At 35.7% G+C, this 23,808-nt stretch overlaps 3 protein-coding genes across 3 annotated transcripts; 1 reads left to right on the top strand and 2 right to left on the bottom strand.

Moving 5' to 3' along the window:
- Positions 1-1,203: 1,203 nt before the first annotated feature.
- LOC119982697 (DEAD-box ATP-dependent RNA helicase 8-like) lies at positions 1,204-10,108 on the top strand. The gene is made up of 10 exons (XM_038826196.1): positions 1,204-1,983; positions 2,691-2,751; positions 5,081-5,315; positions 7,040-7,278; positions 7,877-8,128; positions 8,215-8,395; positions 8,839-8,927; positions 9,009-9,082; positions 9,175-9,300; positions 9,709-10,108. Exons 1-9 carry the CDS (start codon positions 1,631-1,633, stop codon positions 9,251-9,253), a joined length of 1,563 nt encoding a protein of 520 aa, XP_038682124.1. The 5' UTR covers positions 1,204-1,630; the 3' UTR covers positions 9,254-9,300; positions 9,709-10,108.
- A 2,514-nt stretch (positions 10,109-12,622) lies between these two features.
- On the bottom strand, positions 12,623-13,725 carry LOC119981688 (seed lectin subunit I-like). Its single transcript, XM_038824778.1, has 2 exons — positions 13,281-13,725; positions 12,623-13,202 (listed from the first exon to the last, which is right to left on the bottom strand). The coding sequence occupies exons 1-2, from the start codon at positions 13,708-13,710 to the stop codon at positions 12,781-12,783; spliced, it is 852 nt and encodes a 283-aa protein (XP_038680706.1). The 5' UTR covers positions 13,711-13,725; the 3' UTR covers positions 12,623-12,780.
- Positions 13,726-20,459: 6,734 nt separating this feature from the next.
- Positions 20,460-21,440, bottom strand: LOC119981687 (seed lectin subunit I-like). Its single transcript, XM_038824777.1, has 2 exons — positions 20,985-21,440; positions 20,460-20,904 (listed from the first exon to the last, which is right to left on the bottom strand). Exons 1-2 carry the CDS (start codon positions 21,412-21,414, stop codon positions 20,483-20,485), a joined length of 852 nt encoding a protein of 283 aa, XP_038680705.1. The 5' UTR covers positions 21,415-21,440; the 3' UTR covers positions 20,460-20,482.
- Between the last annotated feature and the right edge of the window lie 2,368 nt (positions 21,441-23,808).

Genomic DNA, 23,808 nt, shown 5'->3' on the forward strand with positions numbered 1-23,808 from the left:
TTGTGATGAAATAATATATTTATTATCATTATCATGAATTTTTATCAAACTTTGTTAGATGGAGTTGGAGTCTATCATAGCTATTTTCTCACTCTATTTGAGATTTATTCATACTTTTTCATTTCTTCAAAAACCGACAACCGAAAACCGACCCGATCCTATCCGATCCGAAAAATATGGTTATTTTCGGTTTGGTTATCCTAACTATATGGTTTGGTTATGGATTCTAAAATATCATAACCGAATCGATTCGGACATTTCGGTTAGGTTAAAAACCAAACCGAAAACCGAATGGACACCCCTAGTTGGTCCCGCCTTGCCGTTTGGTGAGGCGTTGGATGTCAACGGCCCGCATAGTGAGACCGCTGAGTCCAACGCCTTACCAAACAGGCTGATGTTATTGAAATGGAGAAGTAGTGAGGTAGCTTATGAAAGGAGAGTTTGTCAGCCATCAAGGGGCTGTTAGTTATGCTATTCAAACAAAACATGAACTTATCTCATGGACAGTGACGGAGTTGGGACGCATTGTCACCGGGGTCACACTTTTTATAATTATAAATAATTACATACCAAAATAACGTACTAAGCGGATAAAATAATATTAATTTAAGTAACCCAAATAATCATAAAAACAAACATATTACAATTTAACAAATAAAAAAGAAATTATAGTATTACATATATTAATTTTTTTTAAAAAAAATTGAGTGGGGTCAAGTGACCCCACTCTACCCCTCTATCTCCGCCCCTGCTGATGGAAATCTATTGTTTATAGTTAGGTGTGAAGACAGTGGAAGCAAGGTAATCTAAGTGCCCTTAATTTTCTCTTGAGAACGAATCCATTAATCGTCTCTAAACAAATTCTCCTAAACTGCACTAATACGGGTGCCTGGATTATGTTATTATCTAATTTACTTATCCGAATTTAAATTAATCCGAGTTTGATTAATTAACTACGTCTAAAATCCAATATGAATTAGAGTCCAAACATGTAAATATTTCATAAAAATATATTGATGTCCAACCTGGAATCGATTTTTTGCCATCCTTGGTTGTTATGATGTTATCAGTTGGATCGGAGGTTGGGCTGGTTAAACCTATTGACATAAGGATGTAAAAGTTATAAAAATAAAACGTTTGGCAGTGCAACGTAATTTGAATAAATATGGGGCAGCAAAGCAAAATTCTAACAATCCAGTGACGCCCTAGGCGAGAACGGTTTAGCTCCTCCTCACTTCTCCGCTTGAAACAAAAGACACGAAAACACATCCCCGAAACACCATGAACAGGTCTTCCTTTCTTTAGAGCTCTTGAGAAGGGAAAGAAGAAGAAGAGACTCTTCTCTCACAAACAAATCGCTCGATTTCTCATTTTTCATTCCAGATCCGCCATTTTTTGGTCCTCTTTGACGACAAAGGAAACCCTAGCTTGCGCAAAGCAGCCCCTCGATCTTTGAAAACAAAAATCCCTCTCAATCACCCTCGATTTTCGCTATTATTTACCGCTTCGCCCCTTCTTTGCCTCGATTTTCCTTTTCTCTTATTTTGTGTAGTTCTTTTTGGTCCTTGGTGTAAATCATAGTTCGGTAGCAATTGGTTAGGTTTTTTTCTTGGGGTTTAAGTCGGAGGTGATGAACAACAACAATAGAGGGAGGTATCCACCCGGGATCGACGTCGGGCGTGGTGGAGGGGTGAATACGAACTCTAACTTCCAGTCGAGGACGCCGCAGCAGCAACAGCAACAGCAGTACGTGCAGAGGAATTACGTGCATAATCACCAGCAATTTCAGCAGCAACAGCAGCACCATCATAATCAGCAGCAGCAGCAGCACCACCCTCATAATCAACAGCAGCATTATCATAATCAGCAGCAACTGCATCATCAACAGCAACAACAGTGGCTGAGGAGGGGCCAGTTACCTGGTGCAGATGCCGTGGTGGATGAGGTTGAAAAGACCGTGCAGTCTGAGGCCGTTGACCCGAGGTGAGTGCATGTGTCCATAATGTAGGATTATATCTGTATATGTGCACGTGTTAACAATTTGAACGAGTCTTTGTGCGTGTGGAGCAAGGTAGTGTTTGAAAAATTAGAAATTGTTAGGAGTTAGTATTGCAATATTTATGCCGAGTATTAAGATATGCATTGGCAAGAGAGAATGCAAAAGCAGGAATTGGGTTTTACATGAGAGCTTGTTGGTGTGTTCTGATTTTGATCTGGCATTTGGGCAAGATGCGTAGTTCTTCTCTAGTGAGAAAAAAAGTAAAGGGTGGTCATCATTTTGAAGCAATAGTCTTCTATGTATACTATGCTGTTTATTTCTAGCGAATGAAATTTTGAGAATGTACTTTTTTCTTGCCACCTTCTGAATATCTTGTATGATTCCGACATAGATGAATTAGGTTGTCTTCCTTGATGCTACGGTCTTTTGATTTTCCTTCTTGTTGAAGTTGTGTTATGTAACTTCAGTGATATTGGCAACTATCATGGCTACAAAATAATGTTAAATTGAAGAATCTAGATTTTGAAGATTTTCAATAACGATGTTGGTTTGTCTCTGCATACATGCTGCTTATTTACTTTATGAACATAGATTTATTTCCCTTTGCATTCATGAATATGTTTTAATTGTAGTACATGGTTTGAAACTTAAAATGAATTAATCATGTTCTTCTCTCCTGCTTTCTCTTTAGCTCTCAAGATTGGAAGGCAAGCCTGAAGATACCACCAGCTGATACACGCTACAGAACAGAGGTATGAGTTTGAATGATATTGCTGCATGCTGGACAGAGTTGTTTTGTTAAGACGCCACATACAGGCCTGTTATATAAGGTTTCTTTCAGGCGCTGCAACTTCTTCACATTGGGGTTTTACTTTGAATTCTTCCACTTTCCTTCTTTTTCTTGCATTGCATATGTTAAGAACTAGGCCAAGTGCGTCCCCATACACACACCCATCAAGCCCATACATTCCTCAACCAACCACACAAGCCCAACCACTACCCACAAATGGGCTAGTTGTAACCAACAAGCCCAAAAGGCCACTACCTAGAAAACTTGTTGGCTGATTGAGGAAGACATTTGCCCTCCTTATCAATAGATCACAAGTCTCCTATCTAAGTCATGTGGGACATTCGTATCAATACCCCCACTTTACTGAGCCGACGTGCACATCAGCTGCACTCAGTGGGGGTCTTTCACTGGGTTGGGGTCCTTACCCGTACCACCAGATCCACTGGTAGCCCTTTCCGTGGCGGCCCAGTCCAGTCCCACATGTGCAGAGACCGAACACCTCTGATACCATTGTTAAGAACTAGGCCAAGTGCGTGCCCATACACACACCCTGTAGGCCCATACATTCCTCAACCAACCACACAAGCCCAACCACTACCCACACATGGGCTGGTTGTAACCAACAAGCCCAATAGGCCACTACTTAGAAAACTTGTTGGCTGATTGAGGAAGGCATTTGCCCTCCTTATCAATAGATCACAAGTCCCCTATCTAAGCCATGTAGGACATTCGTATCAATATATAGCATTGGAGAGTCTGTGGTAGAGTTGTGCTTTTCTACTGTAAAATTTTGATTGGAACTTTGATTGATTTTTCGTAGTTTAGTTTTTATAATTTGGATGACAGCTCCAACTTAGAAGATATTGTTAGTTTGGATTTCCTAATATTTGGAACAATGATTTGCACTCTATTGTGATCTTCGAGCCCTTACGATTCTATTTTTTTCTGTGTTTTGATGTTTCTGTGTTGTAACTAGTTTGACAATATGAATCAGGGTGATGTCTTCTAACTCTGAATTTTAGTGGAAGTATCTCGAAAACATTAAAACATTGAGAATTTATCTCTGCTTTTTCTCCTATAGTTTTGGAACTTTTTATCCTATGTTTTGTACTTTTATTTTGGGGCATTTCAGGATAAGGAACTGCAAATCGGTTTTAGCATGAGCGAACTATAATACAAAGTCATATCTCTTCAATTTTTTTTTTCAAAAAACAAATGTTTCTTTATTTGACATCTTCAAAAGATGGTTTTTTCCTTGACGAATTTGTTTTTCTTTCTATTTATATAGTTAGAATTGATTGCACTTGCCTGTCCAATAGTTTAATAGGACAATTGTGCATCTAGTGGATGAAAACAAATCAGAAACTCTCATTATTATATATGCATGCACATTTCTTCCTTGGGTTTCTTCTTCGTACTAAATCGGGTATTTATGCATTTTAAGTGAGTATTTATTTATCTTGTTGGGAGAAGGGTAGTTGTCATGTTCATTGAGAGCATATAGTTCCTCTTTGTCATGGGCTGGAGAGTAATTATCATGCTTTTTGAGTGTCTCAAGCAGCTTGTGGATGAGATCATATATAGGATCTATAGTAGCTTTCTTTTTGTTTTTTCTCTTTTTTTTCCTGCTAAGATCCAGTTGTGAGGATTCTATTCTTCTCAGATCTGATTTGATGTGATAGATTTCATTTTCGCTGTAAGATGATATTTTTCTTGCATATCTTATGGTAGATGACTAGATGTTACTTTTGCATACCCTTTTTGGAAATTTTATTTAGTTACTAACATTATCTTCATAAAAAAACTTATCTAGTTACTGTATGGTTTTAATTTTTTGACAGGCATGTAGATAGCTTTTTTTCCTTTTTTATTTTGTAAAATTTTCTTTTATATTTTATAGTGTATAGTACCCATGTTGAAATACAGTTGAGCAAACTTTACCTTATTATTCAATTGCCTCTCTGGATATGGAAGGCTAGGCACTCCAAATATTTTTTGCACATATATAGCAATTCCTAGACCTTCAATTTTTCTGACATGAAATAAGAATCAGTATCAGTTATGTGGCAACCATCATAATTCCATGCCATTGTAAGGAGTGAGGCTGCTGATGTATTGTTGGAGCAATTGATGTTCTTTTTTCTGCAGATAATTTTTTCTTTTGTAAATATTTTGATAGGCTTATGGCAAATCATATTGACTATTACTTTTCTTTGCTTGGATTGTGTATTTTGATATCTTTGGCAATTTTCATTGTAATTTTTATAGAATCTGACATACTTCTCTTTCAGGATGTGACAGCCACCAAAGGAAATGAATTCGAGGACTATTTTTTGAAGCGTGAGCTGCTTATGGGAATATATGAGAAGGGTTTTGAAAGGCCTTCCCCAATTCAAGAAGAAAGTATTCCTATTGCTCTTACTGGTAGTGATATACTTGCGAGAGCCAAAAATGGTACAGGGAAAACAGCTGCATTTTGCATTCCTGCCTTGGAAAAAATTGACCTAGAAAACAATGTTATTCAAGGTTTCATCTTCAACTCACCCTGGCATTACCTCTGTTGACTTTTAATGAAAATGTTATGATTTGTCGCAGTGTGACTACTACTTTTGATCGAAGAGTTTTCGAGTTCCTTGTCTTCTTTTTCTCCCTTCTCTCTTAACTCTCTTTTGTAGATAGGGGTGCTCTTAGCTGAGTACTTGGGTTTGTTCATTTTGGCTCATGTTTAACTAAGCTAATGAACTTATGTCTTGGCTTGTTGGCAATTTAGGCGCTTGGAATTGGCTTAGGCAGCCAAATCAATCATACTTGTGGAGCTAGTGTTATCTTTTAAACATTTCAGGTTCTTCTTTGACAATGTGGTGGACAGTGGACACATACTTAAAAAAAGAAGAATCAAAATATGACACTCCGATTATACCTGGATTTTTTTTGTGACATAGTTGTTGGGGTTCTGGAGGTTGTTTTCAATATAATTAAAGTGCTAGTCTTACTTGAGAGAGGATGACTGGGAATTGATAGCGGCTGTCATTGGTAATCATTCAGTTCCGAAATCGAGTAGTGACTGGGCTCATAAGTTGTTTTAGGCTGGTCTTGTTTATCAATCTTAAACAATTCGTTTGAACTGATTTTACTTGTTTTGGAAAGGAACTTAAAGCTTATAGCATAGGTTTCTGTTCACTTGCAGAAATTTCTGTGAAGTGGCCAACCTCAGCACTTTAAATGATCTAGTGACAACTTCTACCCCAGTACCCCCATAACTTAGCTATTAGAAACATATTTTAATTATTTGGCTACTATGACCTCGAATTCATTTTGAACTTTGAAGTAATGTTGTTAAGCATCCCCTTTTACATAATTTCGGACTTTGTTTGGCTTGGTTGAAGTACTTTTTAGTAGTTAAATGTAGTGTGATCATACACATCTTGAAGGCAAAAAAAGCAAACCTTCTCCTATTGTGCAGAGAACTTGCACATGTGCTTCAAATTATCCTTTTGAACTCTAATATTCAATAAACGTTAGTCATTGGCCTCATTTGCTTAATTATCGTAATTTATTAAATGATGCTTAGGTCATAATTCTTCTAAATTTTGCTGGCAAAGGGAATTTTTGCCCCACTTACTTAAACCCATGCATAATTTGGATTTACTAGTGTAGAGTCATTAATGTGAATTGTGAGGGCGATCTCTTTGTTACCTAGTCCTATTATTGGTTTGATGCATTTTATCTTGCATTTTGGGCATATTGGACTTCAGTCCCTCTTTGAGAGGGGCTGTAAATTGAATCATCATTAAGCATCCCCCTATAGTCTTAGCATTGTGTTTATATAGGCAATTCAGTAAGACCCTATACTAAAATGTTAGGAACTACTAGAATAAATAACGACTAAAATGAAAATAATAATTTCCAATCCAATATCTAAGATAGGGACACGCCTAAAACGCTTTAGGGCTAAGATTTTTTGAAGTAGGAGATAATGTAAGCTGAAACCTCATTAGGTATGAAAGTCATGCTCTTGCGGCTTTTTAAAGGTGTCTAAATCTTAGAAGATTAATGCAAGTGATTCAATTCCAATCTTTGACCAATATTTATTGATTTAATCTTTTGAAATTTTTGGTTGCAAATTGAACTTTTCTATCATATAACTGTTTTTTTTAATCTATAATTTGCACCACTGATTAGAAGTTGTGCATAGGATATAATGTTGCTGTTCTGTTTCGTCATGAATTGAATGTGCGCATTTTATGCAGTTGTCATTCTGGTTCCCACGCGAGAGCTGGCTCTTCAGACATCACAAGTTTGTAAGGAGCTTGGAAAGCATTTGAAAATTCAAGTTATGGTTACCACCGGTGGTACCGGTCTGAAGGATGATATTATGCGTTTATATCAACCAGTACACTTACTTGTTGGGACACCTGGAAGAATACTAGATCTCGCAAAAAAGGGCATTTGTATTTTGAAAGATTGCTCAATGCTTGTTATGGATGAGGTAAATTTCTTCTACTTTAGTGTTTTGTTGATTTCTATTATGAGTTATGAACTACTAAGTGATGTACATTGCAGCAATAGAGGTTTTATGATAATCTTATTTTGTTTTGTTTCATTTCCTAGTGTGTCAGTAGGAGTATTTGACTTGTTCATCTGCAATATTTTTCCTCCAAGCTACAATTATCTTAATTGGATTTCTTCTGCTGCTAATATTTTTGGCATTCCAATTGTCAATGAGAATGTCTAGGATATTTTCATATGTTATATTTTGCTATAAACTGTTACATCGTGAGGGGAAGTACTGTTTTTTTTTTTTGTGTGTTTTTTTTTTGTATACTATGAGCTTGAGATTTATTAATATTTTGGCTGCTTAATATATTCTTTGTGGGGCTAACTAGTTCTTTTACAGTGAATGAGTACCAGGTGATTATTCTTTTAAACATCTTTTCGTTGAAAATAGAAAGAAAATTGGTGTTAATATATTAATTAATATATACTTACTATGTAAAATCACTATCACCCGTATATGTTTCTTCAGGAAAATAAGGAAGTATGAGCCACATGAATCTGATGGCTTTTACTTGTATTTGTTTCTTCAGGCTGATAAGCTTTTGTCTCCAGAGTTTCAACCGTCAATAGAACAGCTGATTCGATTTCTTCCTGCTAGTCGTCAAATTTTAATGTTTTCAGCTACATTTCCTGTTACTGTCAAGGACTTTAAAGATAGATATCTTCAGAAGCCTTATGTTATTAATCTTATGGATGAGCTTACTCTCAAGGGTATCACCCAGTTCTACGCTTTTGTGGAAGAAAGACAGAAAGTTCACTGCCTAAACACTCTTTTTTCAAAGGTGTGGTCCTGTTATATAGCTGATGCATACCCTTTTCTTTTGGAGTTCTTCACATATTTAACTTTCTAATGATTTTTACCCTGCAGCTGCAAATAAACCAATCAATCATTTTCTGTAACTCAGTAAATCGGGTAGAATTGTTGGCTAAGAAGATTACAGAACTTGGCTACTCTTGTTTCTATATTCATGCAAAGATGCTCCAAGACCATCGCAACAGAGTATTTCATGACTTCCGCAATGGTGCTTGCAGAAACTTAGTTTGTACTGGTATGCCTTTTGTGCCATTTGTTTTTCATTTTAATTGGATTTGGTAAATAAGTGAGTCCATTCCTTGCAGCAGCCTATCTAACCTTTCAGAAAACCTAATTTCGTATCCTCTTCTGTTCCTTCATGTGGAGGCATTTGAAGTATTTGAGACTTTCAAATCCCAATTGTTGGTTTCTCATGAATCGTATGATATATTTAGATTCTCTCTTTTCAATTATCATGCAAATTGTTGAGGTATTAATTTCATCATATTACTGCTTGAAGTAGGTCAAATGGTTTTCTAATATGTGGTTTGATGGTAGCATCACGGCTACATTGGCAGCTGTGATGAAATATCACAGCTACATGGAAGCTGTGATGAAATACAACTTCTATATCAAATAATTGTCGATATGTTGGATATCATTCTAATGCTCTTGGCCTCTTGCTAATTCTCACTGCAGATCTATTTACCAGGGGGATAGACATTCAAGCAGTGAATGTCGTTATTAACTTCGATTTTCCAAAGAACTCAGAAACATACCTGCATAGGGTATCTTCTCTGTCTTTGATTTTCCATTTAATTTACTGATCGTATCAGCTTTTCTGTTCTTATGAATATTATCATATGCAGGTTGGTCGATCTGGAAGGTTTGGACACCTAGGGTTGGCTGTGAATTTGATCACCTATGAGGACCGCTTTAACTTGTATGTATTTTCTTCCTTTGTCTTTCTTTTGCTTCTAAAATTTGAATGCCAATTAATGGTGCCAATTAATGGTGGACTTTCTATTCAATCAGGTACAGGATCGAGCAAGAGCTTGGTACCGAAATTAAACAAATTCCTCCACATATTAATCAGGAAATTTATTGCCGTTAATTTGTGGTGGATGTTTGCCATTTACTCAACTATGGTTAATACCAATGGTGAGCCCCAATGGATGTCCTACTTATGCATTACAGATGCTTATTTTTAGTATTTAGTGTATGGGAAAGGTGATTTCTCTTATCTGACCCTGCCTATATAGTGAGCGCCTTGTATTAAGAGTTTGTGGGAATGATTATGGTGTTTTTTTTTTACTGTTTTTACGGGGTTATTGATTATGATGATATTTAGTGGATTTGAAGCGATGACTGTATATGACAGTTATTTAGGGTTTAAGATGAAGTTAAGCTCTATGTTAGTGCCTATAATTAATTTAGAGGGTAATATTAAAGACTGTTTGATGCTTCTGTTGGTTCAATATGAGAATTTGACTTGGAATTTGTCAAACTTTTAATTGCTTCTTTATTATTGTGCGGATGTTGATTGTGTATCATTTGCTTGTTTCTTAGGGTTGATGAGGCTGTCCCTTGGCTAGTATTGTAGCTCCACATCCAGGCAGCAAGACTAAAAATTAGTAGTTGGAAGACCTTCTTGTTGGTGCTGTATGCACATAACCCTGGAATGCTTTTATTGGTTTATCGATTTTCATGGGCCTGAAATATTATTAATAGGATATTAGGCAAGTTAGAATGGTTTATAAATCCTGGATAGGTGCTGGTCACCGTTCGGGGATGGTTTGATTTTGTTTGCAGTCGGTTTGGCATTACTGTGGTTTTTGATAGCTGTTGATTGAAGGTTGTTGTACTTCATGCAGAATATCCTCTCTCCCTCTCCCACTGTAGGATGACTTTCCTCTCTTCGCTTCAGAAATAAAAGCACCGAACTTTTGAGTGCTGTAATTTCTCTTTCCCTTTTAATTTTAGCATTGATTAAATGCCGGTATGCTTTCCTTGAAGAAAATATGGCAGCAGAAGTGTTTTATTTGCATATTTTTAACAAGCAGTTGTTTTAGCTCGAAACTATGAGACTTGAAACTTGTACTCATTAGTTTGGCATATTGAGCTCCGTTTACTTTGTTACTTGCGTCCTTTTGTGGAACTGGCCGAGCAAAAAAAAGAAGAAAGGATTGTGGAAATGCTCTCGTTCCTGTTTTTTATACCTTGTTTTCATGAGGGGCACTGGGGCAGTAATGCTTTTTTTTTTTATGGGGGGCACAGAGGAAGTGTGAATTGATGTGGATTGCTACTTAGTTGATGGTTTTTATATAACCAAGTGCGGATCTTGCGGGCGACATGATTTGTCTAATCTTTGCTATGCCAATGGTCATATATTTGTTTCTTAAACGAAGAATTCGTGAAAGACTATTCTCTACTAATGATTATTGACTTCTCTTTTGACCACATTTATGGCCTTATGTTTAATCATATTTTTATTTGTTTGAAAATAACATATTAGAATATTAGAGTTTTAAGAGTTAGGAATTAGTGTTTAGTGTTTAGATTTTAAGGTTTAGGGTTTAAATTTTAGATATTAGATTTCAAGGTTTAGGGTTCAAGGTTTAAGATTTAAAGTTTATAGTGTTTTTATTTTTAAAATCTACTTTATCTTAACATTATGAACATCAAAATACTCAAAAACATATTTTAATTTATGATTTTCTAGAGTTAGGGTGAGCAAAAAACTAGAGTCCCTATCCCGAATGGACCCGCTATTACTACTCCAGCCAATAATTTTTTGACTCGTGTATACTCGTCAGTTGACGCAAAAAAAATGATTGGGTTCAAGCCCCACAAAATCGAGCTAGGAGGGCTTCAATTTTTTTGTTATAATTCTCAAAGCAAAATGATGGTTTTGTTAGTTGGAGAATGACATATTAGAGTTTAGAGTTAGGAATTAGTGTTTAAGATTTAAAGTTTAGAGTTTTGAATTTAGGATAAATTAGCTCTTTGAACCTCATAGCACGTGTGTGGGAGGTCGCATGTTCTAACACACATTCTAGTATGATTTGGTGTTATTTTCAAACTAGGTTTCGGCCCTAGGATTTAACCACCCATATGATATGATCCATGAGTTTACCATTGGGGTGGAGTCCGTTGGGTTGTGCTTTAGGTGGGTTCTCTCGTCATCAAGAAAAAAAAGTTTAGGATTTATGGTTTAGATTTTAATTTTTAGGGTTAAGGGTTTAGAATTCCATGTCTGATGCAAATAGAATCGGGACTTCAATCGAACACGACTCAATGAAAGTTTCATTATCGATATACTCCCAAAAGGCAAAGATCAATTAAAAAGTGCACGCATCTTGACACGCCACAAACTGGAACTATTCTATCTATCAAACTTTTCTATCTTGAATTTTGTAAGAGCCATTGAACCTTTGCTCCAATACTAATTTTTGTGAATTCAATGAACAAAACTCAAATATAGAAAGTATGCGGAAACAAAAGAGATACAAGAATAAGTCTCGGAAACCTCCAAATCAAATCAACAAGAAGTCTCTGCAGCCTCCCAAATTAAATCTACACCAAATCAAATCAACAAGAAGTCTCTGCAGCCTCCCAAATTAAATCTACAGGAAATATCCATTAACGTCTCAAATCATGGAGAATGATTCTAGGTCCCTATCCCCCGATGAATTTGGAACAAAAGTTGTTTCTTGTGCTGTTTATTTGACTAACAGTTCACCAACATTCTTGGACCAATAACACCAGAGTTGAATATGTATGATAACCAAAAGCTATAGCCCATGGTTTCTGGGTCGAGTTCTTAACTATAAATCCTTTATTTTTCCCTAACTCTATCTAATATGGAATTACGTGTGGGTTCACTCTCAAACCATGCAGGCTTTAAAATTCCTTAATATACAAACAATTAATTGGCATAGTTTAAGTCACCAAGCTGCCGAGGCACACACAACCCTATCATGGAGGGATATGGGAAAAATTGTAGAGTTTATAATTTTGAATCTAATAATTTGGGAGGTGTGTCATATCACACTACATTTTTGTTTTCCTATCTTTAAAATTTGTTTGACACTTTCTTGACTACTAGATTTGAATTGTAAACTTTAGAGAATTGCTATTGTGACTTCTGTGCTATCCCACATCATCTGGGTTGATTGGCAAAAGCCAGTATATAAGTACAAGCCTCTCCTCCCCCTTATAAGGCCTTTTAGGGGGAGACAATGGGGATCCAGAATTATTATATGGTATCGGAGCGGACCCAGAGTTTAGATGGGGCGCACTTACCTACACGTGTAGAGTGAACGGTCTGTTATATGTGCGGGGGTGTTATGACTTCTGTGTTATCCCACATCGCCCAGAATCTATGATGGAGTAGCTAGGCTGGGTAGTTGACATTGTCATTAATTGGTGGAATTCAAGCCACTAATTCTTCATATAACATTATTATGATTTCAAAAGATCATAGACAATACGTGTAGTTCATGGATCATTTATTTATTTATTACATTACATTACATTACATGCTCAAAGGATAGACGTCCATCTCAGAATTTCACTCTCTTATTTATATATACGTACGCTCTCTCTTTTAGGAGTGAAATTTAATAAACATGGCCGCTCCTATGCTTTATTCATTATATTCCAAATACCACGTCCAACGTTGGTGGCATCAGTTGTCTCCAAACTATCCACAGATGTAAATTCCCAATCGAGAATCCTGTGAGTACCTCTGTATTCTCCTGTGGAAGCCGTGAAGCCCACATATATGGATTTTGGAACCGTATCTGACAGTTTAATGGATTGACTGAGAACAATCGACATTTCTTCATTTACGGGTGCCATTGATACTTGCAATATTTCTCCTATAGGACTGTAATCAATTCTGACTTTAATATCGTTTCCACTGCTGAGTTTAGCAGAGAGAGACTTTGCTACAAGTGGATTTGTTATGCTCGTAGTGTCGATACCAACATGGTTGTTATCTATATCAAAGTTGTCCTTGAAAGTGTCCAGCTCCACTGCTAGTTGACCAACAACGTTGCCTGCAAATGAAGAAAGAGTAGAGTGAGTTATAGATGGATTCTGTGTCTTTAAAAGGTAATGAGAGACGAATTTCTTACCATCTAATGTAGCATTCATGAGTCCGAGATATCCCCCATTGCTACCAAGTGGTGGGGGATTAGAATCCGGTGCCATAATAAACGTAATCCCATCGGCTGGAGTGTTAGAACTAGGGAAAGTGTTCATGTTGATGGTGAAGGTGGTGGCGATGGTTGCCGGCCATGCAAACACGGGATGCTTAAATAGAACCCTAGCAATCTTCCCTCGTGCAGAGGGATCGTCTTCCGGCTCCGGTGTGAGGCTTAAGTATCCGTCTTTGCTAGTAACTGATCCCATGCATATCAGAGCACCATCATCGCAGCTTGTATTGGTGAAGGTAGGGAAACTGAAGTGGCTAAAGGCGGATACATCATTTGACCTTGAAGATGCATTGCTAGAAGGAGTTTTGTTAAGGAAAGCAAGGAGAAAGAGAAGTACTGGTAGAATCATGGTTGATGGAGGAAGATATATAGACACACAACCTATAGCTAGCTTCCATGACCATCCCACTTACATTATATATATATAGCTAGAAACAGAAACTTATTTTGTATATTATTATAATGAAATACCCATATACCATTTTATCTAGGTAGACAAAATCCAGAATTTTATGCTTGAAAGAAAGTAAAAAGAATTTTATTGAAATCAGACTTAACTTTACACGTTAAACACAAGCTGTGTTAAATACAAGTAAAGTTTTATCAACTTTCTCTATACATGACTTCTATTCTTATCAAGAGTCGTTGTTTGTTGGTGAAGAGTCACGGTGAGAATTGTTTTCCTTAAGGATACACCACCAAACCAATCATTGAACGAACTCCAATATTTGTTGAGTAAGATGTAATCCTGATGAGATTGTATAGGTGAGCTCACGTGTAGGTTGGTAGCTTTTATAGGTGAGCTCACAGAAAATCCCATGTGCATATGTCCACCAATGCTATATATGAGTTTTCATTGCTCGATAAACATGTTAAATTGTCGCAAAAAAATAACATCTTATCCTATGCCTGTCTTGATATATTGACACTACTCTCATTTAGTGGCTCAGGTGTCAACCTATCTAATCTAATACATCTAATACATAAATGTATATTACTGAAGCTAAGAGAAATTTTAGAGAGATTCTACGTCGCCACGTCAGCAAGATTAAAGCCTCACATTTAGACATTTGTATAGATGAAATTAATTTTACTTTAAAATATTTTTATATTATGTTAATTTGGTTTGATTCTATAAATTTACCATTAAAATTTCATTGCCTTAATAAGACTATTAAGTTGTATGTTCTCCTTGGCCAATTAAATTAATTACTCCCATGATTGATATGCAATTTCCATTATGTAAGGAATTTTAGAGGCTATCATGATCATAACTGAAATAAATGTGATCATTGATGAAAATTTCCGTTTTAGAGGAAAAAAGTATGACAAATGGACATAAACCGAATTAAATGTGTCTCTATAATTTCCCTTTTTTAGAATTGTGATGTGAGATTTCGAACCACTAAATTATAGCGATTCAAAACTCAGTTTATTACTCGCAAGTGCACGAATCAATGGTAGTATAGCTTAGCAAATACGAGTGTCGAATCTACGAGGATTGAGTATTAATCTACCCTAATTCCAAAATTCATTATAGACATCACCGAATAAAAACAAAAGATTATTTATGAAGGAAAAATCATGAAATTAAAAGATAAAATTATAAGAAGCATACAAAGAACAAACAAATGGGTGAGCTAGGGTTCCGATTTCACCATCTCTATTATACTTAAATCCTTTAGTTGTCAATTATCATTTCCTTTATGTATGTCAAAGACCAAGTCCCTTAATTCATGTAGTAGTCATGGTGTCTAACTTACTACGTCTATTTTTAATTTACAACTATCCATGGAGTCTAGACTAGCAAACAAGAACGCAATTGGATCTATGACAACTGATATAGCGATCACATGAATCCTAGCATATGGTGTCTATGTCTAGGCAGTCATGGTGTTAAATTGCAAGAAGCTATTCCCAATCCGAGCATGGGGTCTACTATGAATTGCATCAGAATAATCAAACCTAGATAGTAGCTAAGTATCACAGTTCAATCATCAATTAAGCACAACAATCGACACTTGGCATAGCAAAAAGAAACTAATAATTAATCAAACCAAATTCATTAAGCACAATCAAAGAGACTACATCGTCCCCCTTGCAAAAGGTTTATCTACTTAGGCGACAAAACAAAAGAAAATAAAACTAATAGAATCCATGGAAATCTAGGAAAGAAAACACAAGAACGATGGAACCCGATTGCCGAAATCCCTTCTTCTTCTTTCTCTACCGTCAACCTCCAAAGATCTCCCTATTTGACCTCCAAAGATCTCCCTATTTGACTTGTAATGAGATATTTATATATGTTTTAAACTCTCTCCGACCTCCTAGGGTTTCCTTCAATAATAATAAAGAACGTAAACTTCAAAGGAAACTCCTAAAACAAGTCAAACTTCTAATTTTCGGATTTTATTCTGTCGAGCAGCTGTTGAACGCCTGTTGAGCATCTGTTGAGCGTTAGCTGCTGGCCAATATTGTGACATCTACGCTCGAGCATGGGTTGAGCAGCTGTTGAGCGTAAGGAGCTGAAAAAGCACAAAAAATATAATTTATGCAAAATCCGAGCTTATTTCGATAAACAAAACGTCAATTCAACCTAAAAACACAAGCAAAAAGGTGTATAATAATATGCGCAACAAATTGCACTCTATGTTGAGTACGTGGTTTTAAAATGGTTTCTTAATGCTATTATGAATTTAAAATTTTTGTATGCCTTTGATTAACAATAGTTTTACAACTTACACTATATAAATAAATAGCATTACTCACATATAATTAATTAAATTGCATAAGTTAGAAATATATAGAAACATGATTGCTTTAATCTTGATGGTATTTATTTCTCTATATAAAAAACAAACAAATGTGGTATTTATTTCTCTATATAAATAACAAACAAATCTCTCGCAAACTATGTTCTTAAGCCAAAAAGAAAAAATCAAGGCAACAATCTAAACAATATGCCTCTCAATTACCTTGGGGATTTAAACTCATCTACTTTTAACTGGCACATCCAAGTTAGGATTACTCGCATTTGGGATTCATTGAATACAAAAAACAACGATGAGTTAATCAGCATTGACATGGTTCTCCTCGATACAAAGGTAATTGTCAGTAAGTTTGTTCAAATTTGTTTAGTATTTTAGGTTTTTAAAATTTTTTGATATGTTTTGATTGAGTAGGGCATGCTTATGCATGCGATTATACGCAATCAGCAAGAAAAAGCATTCCGTAGTGTATTGAAGGAGAGACTCATTTATCAAATTAAAAATTTAAGAGTTGTTGAAAGCAAAGCTTTGTTCAAACCATTGGATGGGAGGTTCTCTATCGTTTTGTTGCCTACAATAAAATTGGAGAAGATAATGGATCATGATAATGTAGTCATCGAGAAATACAAGTTTGAATTTCAAACACTCAATGAAATTATTAACAGGTTATACAACAATAATGTTTTGTCAGGTTTGTAATTTATGACTTTTTACCTCTACTAGCTTTCAACATCAACTAAAAATATAAATAAATAATTTGTCGACCTCTTGTAGATGTTGTGGGTTTGCTAACAGGTGTTGGTGCAGTTGAGAAAATATATGTTAATGATAATTTAGTTGATAAGAAGAACATAGAACTAAAGCTAGAAAGGTAGCATCCATGTTCTTTTATTTCTATATTTTCTCTAATTAATTAAGTATACGATTATATAATATTTATTGTAAAAAAAAAACCACTGTTCATGTTTTTAAGAGAACAAATAAAAAAACACATAATTCTCTGCACTGTCCTATAAACGAAAAATTATAATTCAAATATAGCCGAGAGTAGCGCAGGCATTGCATTAGTTTAATATTATTGTTGGGACCATAAGATATGTGTATTTAAGAGAGTTGTCCTATTTTTGGACGATGAACATTATTTGCACCCCATTTTTTATTAAGTACACCCCATTAACCCTTTAAAAACACACTAGAGTAGGGTGTATTTAGTAAAACATAGAGTGCAAATAATGTTAATCTTTTTGGACAGACATACATGCATGAAAAACGTTTTGGATCTTTCTCTTAATTAGTTTTTAAAATCTTGTCAGACTTTTCTCTCATTTTTATAAGACAGAAAATTTGGCTTATTCATTAAATGTAAGGTCAGGTGAGAGCTCTGGGTTTCACGTGAACATATATATATATATATTGAATTGATTTCAATTTGATAGGTATGGGAGCTAGATGTCACTGGGTTGCAATTCCTTTGCTCAACTCTTCTGCACAATTCCCTTACAAAACACATAGCCCATGTTACAACTACGTCACTGAAAGATCAAACATTATGAAATAGTAAATGATTTTGGATTTGTTTGGCACAGCGGAAATTTTGATTTTCAATGTTAGTGGAAATGCTGTGAAAAATATGTTGAGCTTTAAACTGTGAAATATGCTGTGAAGTGTTTGGTGAACTAAAAACTGACGCTAACGGAAAAATTGTTGAAATAAAGTATTATAATATTAATTTTTATTTTTTTATCAAAATTAATCTAATAAATATAATTCTTATTAAAATTAATTTTAAGTATTTTTTAATTAATCAAATTAATTAAACTTACATTTATTTTATTTTTTAATTAATATTTAATTAATCAAATAAATTTTGTTACATTTATTGTATTTTTAATTAATTTATACTTTTTATTAAAATATACTTATATTTAAATCATTAAATAATAAAAAATTTTAAAAAAAACAAAACTTTTTGGCGTGGGACCCACGCCAAAAACCTACAGCCCAACAGAAATGCAAAAGAAGCTCCCTTAGGGTTTAGGGAGCTTCTTTTGCGCCAACGGATCTGCTGGCCAGGAACCAACTTCCGCTGTGCTGTTTGGCACAGCGGAAGGCGGAAGCGGATCCGCTGCCATTCCTACTGTGCCAAACAAGCACTTTGCATAGTCATTCCATTGTCAACTTTGTGAAGTCTTGGTCAATCAACGTGTTGACGTGTCTCTTTAATTGAAATGGAAAACGTTTAATAGAATAACATGGCGATAAAAAAATCTGTGACCATTTCTTGACGACTATGCAAAATCAGTGAAATTATGGAGCCCAGAATCTATGATGGAGTAACTAGACTGGGTAGTTGACATGGTCATTGATTGGTGGAATTCAAGCCTGTAAAGCTTCTTTACCAGTTATTATATCTTCATATCTGTACTCTCCCCTTGTGGTTGGGCTCAAGGACAATCTGTCAATGTTTTTTCGGTTAGCACCTTCGTGTTTGGGGTACCTATTGGAAACTTGGTGCGTTTTTTTTTAGATTTTGTTGGTTTAATGTTTTGGTCTAGTTGTCTTTGTTGGCTGCCTACCCCTTTTGCTCGATTTTGTGTTGTTGGGTTGCTGGCTTGGCTTCGTCCATCTTTGTTTGGGGTGCCCTCGTCCTTTGTTTGGTTTTGTGTGTTGTTGGTCTGCTAGTTCGATTTTCGACCAAGCTGTTTGGGCCTCTACTAGGTTGTTTGTTGCCCAGGGTTTCTCTTCCAATGTTTTCTTCTTTCCTTTTCATATCAATAAAATTTAATTAGACTTACCAAAAAAAAATTGTTCCATATATGGTTTGTGAAAGATTGGCTTGACTTGTAAAGAGTTATGGTGAAATTCATATTTTAGAAAATGGCATTTGGATATGAAGAAAGTAGAAAGGAAAAAAATTTATGCAGAAAAAGAGGGATTGAGGGGGGAACCGGTGCACAAGTGAACTGGTTATTAACCTGTTCATTTGTGCACCGTCGGATTGATCTGACGGTTCCCCACCCCCAAATTCACTTTTATTCTAATTTTACTTTTTGGCTTTGCAATCCCCTACCTCATGTTTGCGCCTCCTCTCTTCACTCTCCCTACATTTTCTCTCTCCTAAGCTACGCATCTCATCGGCGGAAGCTCCTCCTCGTCAATGAGCTTATGGAGAATTACAGCACTATTGTACTTGCAATTGGATTTGGAGAAAATTAGAAGTTTGTTCGGCTTTAGAGACCAAAGCAAGATCATCGGCTCCAATTTTTACCCTTTGGCTGAGGGGAAGATGTTATATTGGGTATAGATAATCAAACTACTCATGTATTCAGTACAACTACTGTATCCTCTTTTTTCTGGAGTTACTGTCCGTTTGAGACTAGATGGTTTGATTCCAGTTTTGTTCATCTAGGAAATTAAGGTGCTATGTATCATATCCTACTTCCAACATCATTGTTATTACACAAACCTGATTGATTGACCTCCCAAACAGATGGAATTGGACAAAATATACCATCGCTAGTGAACTCAAGGTCAGGATGGACTGTGATTTAGGGGGTGAACACTATTGAACAAGAACTTATGGAGAATTGCAGCACTATTGTACATTTTCTCTCTCCTAGGCTTTGATTGATTGTCATTTCAAAGCCAAAATTGGTCTTGCTAGAGTGAAGAGTGAGGATCTATCGGAGGAGAGAAAGGAGGCCGAAGAAGATAACAGGTCGATTTTAGGGGAGACGGAGAGTGGAGGAGTCACAAAGATATTAGGAGAGTGCGGTGGCTGTCACCCATCATTCGCCGGAGAGAAAGATCTGATAGTAGATCTTGAAGAAAAAGCCAAGTCTCTAAATATTTAACTAGTGTAAAAGTGGATTTAGGGAAAAACCATCAGAAAAGATCTGACGGTTCACAAAGTGAACAGGTTAACAACCTGTTCACTAGTGTACCGGCTCCCCCCTCATCCGAAAAAGAGAAGGTAAGGGATGCATAAGATGCTTTTGTGGAGGATAAGCACAAGAAGATAAAACAAAAGTTACAGAAAAGATGTAATAAATGCTACTGGACTGAGGTGGACCGTTGGATTTGCAAAAGCAAATCTAACAGCACAAAAGCTTTACTGATTAATAGTCTGGTACTTTAAGTACCGATCTCCCCTCAATCCACTAATTGTGCATATAACATTATTATGATTTCAAAAGATCATAGACAATACGTGTAGTTCATGGATCATTTATTTATTTATTACATTACATTACATGCTCAAAGGATAGACGTCCATCTCAGAATTTCACTCCCTTATTTATTTATATATACGCTCTCTCTTTTAGGAGTGAAATTTAATAAACATGGCCGCTCCTATGCTTTATTCATTATATTCCAAATACCACGTCCAACGTTGGTGGCATCAGTTGTCTCCAAACTATCCACAGATGTAAATTCCCAATCGAGAATCCTGTGAGTACCTCTGTATTCTCCTGTGGAAGCCGTGAAGCCCACATATATGGATTTTGGAACCGTATCTGACAGTTTAATGGATTGACTGAGAACAATCGTCATTTCTTCATTTACGGGTGCCATTGATACTTGCAATATTTCTCCTATAGGACTGTAATCAATTCTGACTTTAATATCGTTTCCACTGCTGAGTTTAGCAGAGAGAGACTTTGCTACAAGTGGACTTGTTATGCTCGTAGTGTCGATACCAACATGGTTGTTATCTATATCATAGGTGTTCTTGAAAGTGTCCAGCTCCACTGCTAGTTGACCAACAACGTTGCCTGCAAATGAAAAATGTGTAGAGCGACTTATATAGATGGATTCTGTAACTTTAAAAGGTAATGGAGATACGAATGTTTACCATCTAATGTACTATTCATGAGTCCGAGATATCCTCCATGACTATTAACTGGTGGGGGATTAGAATCCGGTGCCATAATAAACGTAATCCCATCGGCTGGATTGTTAGAACCAGGGAAAGTGTTCATGTTGATGGTGAAGGTGGTGGTGATGGTTGCCGGCCATGCAAACACAGGATGCTTAAACAGAACCCTAGAAACCTGATTTAGCGTCTCGGAATCGTCTTCCGGCTCCGGCGTGAGGCTTAAGTATCCGTCTTTGCTTGTAACTGATCCCATGCATATCAGAGCACCATCGTCGCAACTTGTAGTGGTGAAGGTGGGGAAACTGAAGTGGCTAAAGGCGGATACATCATTTGACCTTGAAGATGCATTGCTAGAAGGAGTTTGGTTAAGGAAAGCTAGGAGAAAGAGAAGTATTGGTAGAATCATGGTTGATGAAGAAGGATGGACACACAATCTATGACTTCCATGACCATCACACTTACATTATATAGACAAGGGCGGAGAGAGTGCCCGGCTGCACAGGGCTACTAGTAAGTTTTTGTCTTGGAATTAACGTAATAATGAAAATTGTCCCGGCTATCGTAAAAAGTATATCGTAGTTTTCTGCATGTCAAGTCAAAGCAGGTGGATCAAGGACGGAGTCAGTAAATGATAATGGGGTGGGATAATATTAAAAACGGAAGCATTATATGTCCATAATTTTGATATCCATAAGTGTCCATAATCTAGGTGGCATGAGGAGAAGTGGGGGGGTCATTTTGTATAAATGACCCCCACACTTCTCCTCATGCCACCTAGATTATGGACACTTATGGACACTAAAATTATGGACATATATCATTTTGGTATTAAAAATATATATATTTTTGATCTATCAGAAATAGTTTAACGGGGTTCGGTAGATTATTTTATAATAATATAATTTATTAAAATAATATTATCGAGGAATATTAATCTTAATAATTGGTCTTAAAAAGTAATCCAAAATGATAATATAAATACATATTAAAATTTATGAAAATTAATTAAAGACATGTACAAGACGAAATAATATATAAATGCCTACTTAGAAACCATATTTTAAATGCAATATAATTTTTTAAAATAAAAATTGAGTACTTTTTTGTTTTGTCGTTTAATATTAACAATAATAATGGAATGTAGAATATCAAGATTACTATTGTTATTTATTGTTCCTTATCATTAGGTTAAATATTTTTTTACCATAAAAATACTATATATATATTAAAAAAGTTATTAGCCGCCGCCTAGCCTTGATGTGGATCAATCCAAAACAAGATTCATTGTTTCAGGATGGACAAGTTATCTGTGGGCTTGACTTTAGGAGTGATACGATAAAAATCTATTATCTTGAGTGTTTCTTTTGACCTCAACATGGTGTCATATTGTTGGAGTTTATCAATAAAATTGTACTCTAATTAGATAGAATTAGTAATTCGAGTCTGATTACGATTAGGTGTTGTACAAACTTATAAATAATAGGTTTGTTTTCTAGGGTTACTTAATCTTAATTCTTATTGTTTGTTTATCTAGGTTTAGAGAGTGGCTGTAAGGGAGAGGCAGAGGGAGAGAGAGAGTAAGGTTGGGGGAAACCTTGTGGTTTATCTCTCGGTGTATCTCTTGGGGATTCGAATATGGGTTCAAGGGTGCGAGACTATAAAAAGTTCAAGATGCATAATCTTAGAGGGAATAAGCTGAATTGGGGCTTATGGAAAATCTCTAGAGATTCGAATATGGGTTCAAGGGTGCGAGACTGTAAAAAGTTCAAGATGTAGAATCTTAGAGGGAATAACTGAATTGGGGCTTATGGAAAATCTTTAGAGCTCTCGGGTTCTTGGGTTTTCTTGGGTAGAGAGAGGTCACTGAGAGTATGATTGTAATAATTTCATATAGTGAAAGTTGCTCTGGTTGTCTCTGACAACACCTGTGGCTTTTTTCTCCGGTTTGAAGTTTTCCTCGTAAATCTTGTGTGTTGTTGATTGTATTATCTCAAGTTCAATTTCTCTTTGGTTTGTTGATAGTTCTGAATGAAGAATCCTGGGGGTAATTCCCCAATATATCAATAGGCCGATAGTTTTAGATTCGAGCGAAACTAATACTGATAAAGCAAGTAGTCTCTCAAAACTCAATCGACATGGAATCAAGAATTTTTCACCCAATCACCAATCAAAAATAACTAAGCCAGAAATAGATGATTTCTATTGCTTGAACTCTCGTCGGGCACAACTTCAATAGATATTATTCCATCTTGTATATGCTCTTTAGTTTTCATCAACTTTAGTATGTATTTATATTAAATTTTTTAGCTAATTTATGAGACCTAATATTATCAAGATTAATGTTTATCGATAATAGTATTTCAATAAATTGTATTGTTGTAAATAATCATAAAATATATCATGAGTCCACCTATGCTATGAGTTTTGATTGCTCTATAAAGATGTTGAATTGTTACAAAAATAACATCTTAAGCTATGCTTGTTTGTCTTGAAATATTTACACTAATCTCGTACCTTAATTTTTTTTTTCTCATACTATAGTTTTTTGGCCCGAGTTGTGGTATACTTAAAACTTAGTACTCATTTAGATATTTGATGCGGGGTCATGGATCGAAGAAGCAGACATTCTTGGATGAGTTATTTTTGAATTGCGATAAATTGAATAAATGTTGGACACCCTTGTTTCCTCTTCCAATACTACTCTTTTGTTGAACAATTACCACCGTCACTTTCTAGGTAATTATCAAATATTGGAACCAATAATTCATCTATTCTCAAATCAATGGAATCCAACTTCAAG

This window comes from Tripterygium wilfordii, chromosome 17, assembly GCF_013401445.1.
Source record: "Tripterygium wilfordii isolate XIE 37 chromosome 17, ASM1340144v1, whole genome shotgun sequence".
NCBI lineage: Eukaryota > Viridiplantae > Streptophyta > Magnoliopsida > Celastrales > Celastraceae > Tripterygium > Tripterygium wilfordii.

Bases quoted from the DNA above. Each gene is read 5' to 3' on its own strand.
- LOC119982697 (XM_038826196.1), top strand. From the start codon at position 1,631: ATGAACAACAACAATAGAGGGAGGTATCCACCCGGGATCGACGTCGGG. The intron at 2,752-5,080 runs GTATGAGTTTGA...CTTCTCTTTCAG, and splicing joins ATACACGCTACAGAACAGAG to GATGTGACAGCCACCAAAGG. The intron at 8,928-9,008 runs GTATCTTCTCTG...TATCATATGCAG, and splicing joins CAGAAACATACCTGCATAGG to GTTGGTCGATCTGGAAGGTT.
- LOC119981688 (XM_038824778.1), bottom strand. From the start codon at position 13,710: ATGATTCTACCAGTACTTCTCTTTCTCCTTGCTTTCCTTAACAAAACT. The intron at 13,203-13,280 runs GTAAGAAATTCG...CTTCATTTGCAG, and splicing joins CATGAATGCTACATTAGATG to GCAACGTTGTTGGTCAACTA.
- LOC119981687 (XM_038824777.1), bottom strand. From the start codon at position 21,414: ATGATTCTACCAATACTTCTCTTTCTCCTAGCTTTCCTTAACCAAACT. The intron at 20,905-20,984 runs GTAAACATTCGT...TTTCATTTGCAG, and splicing joins CATGAATAGTACATTAGATG to GCAACGTTGTTGGTCAACTA.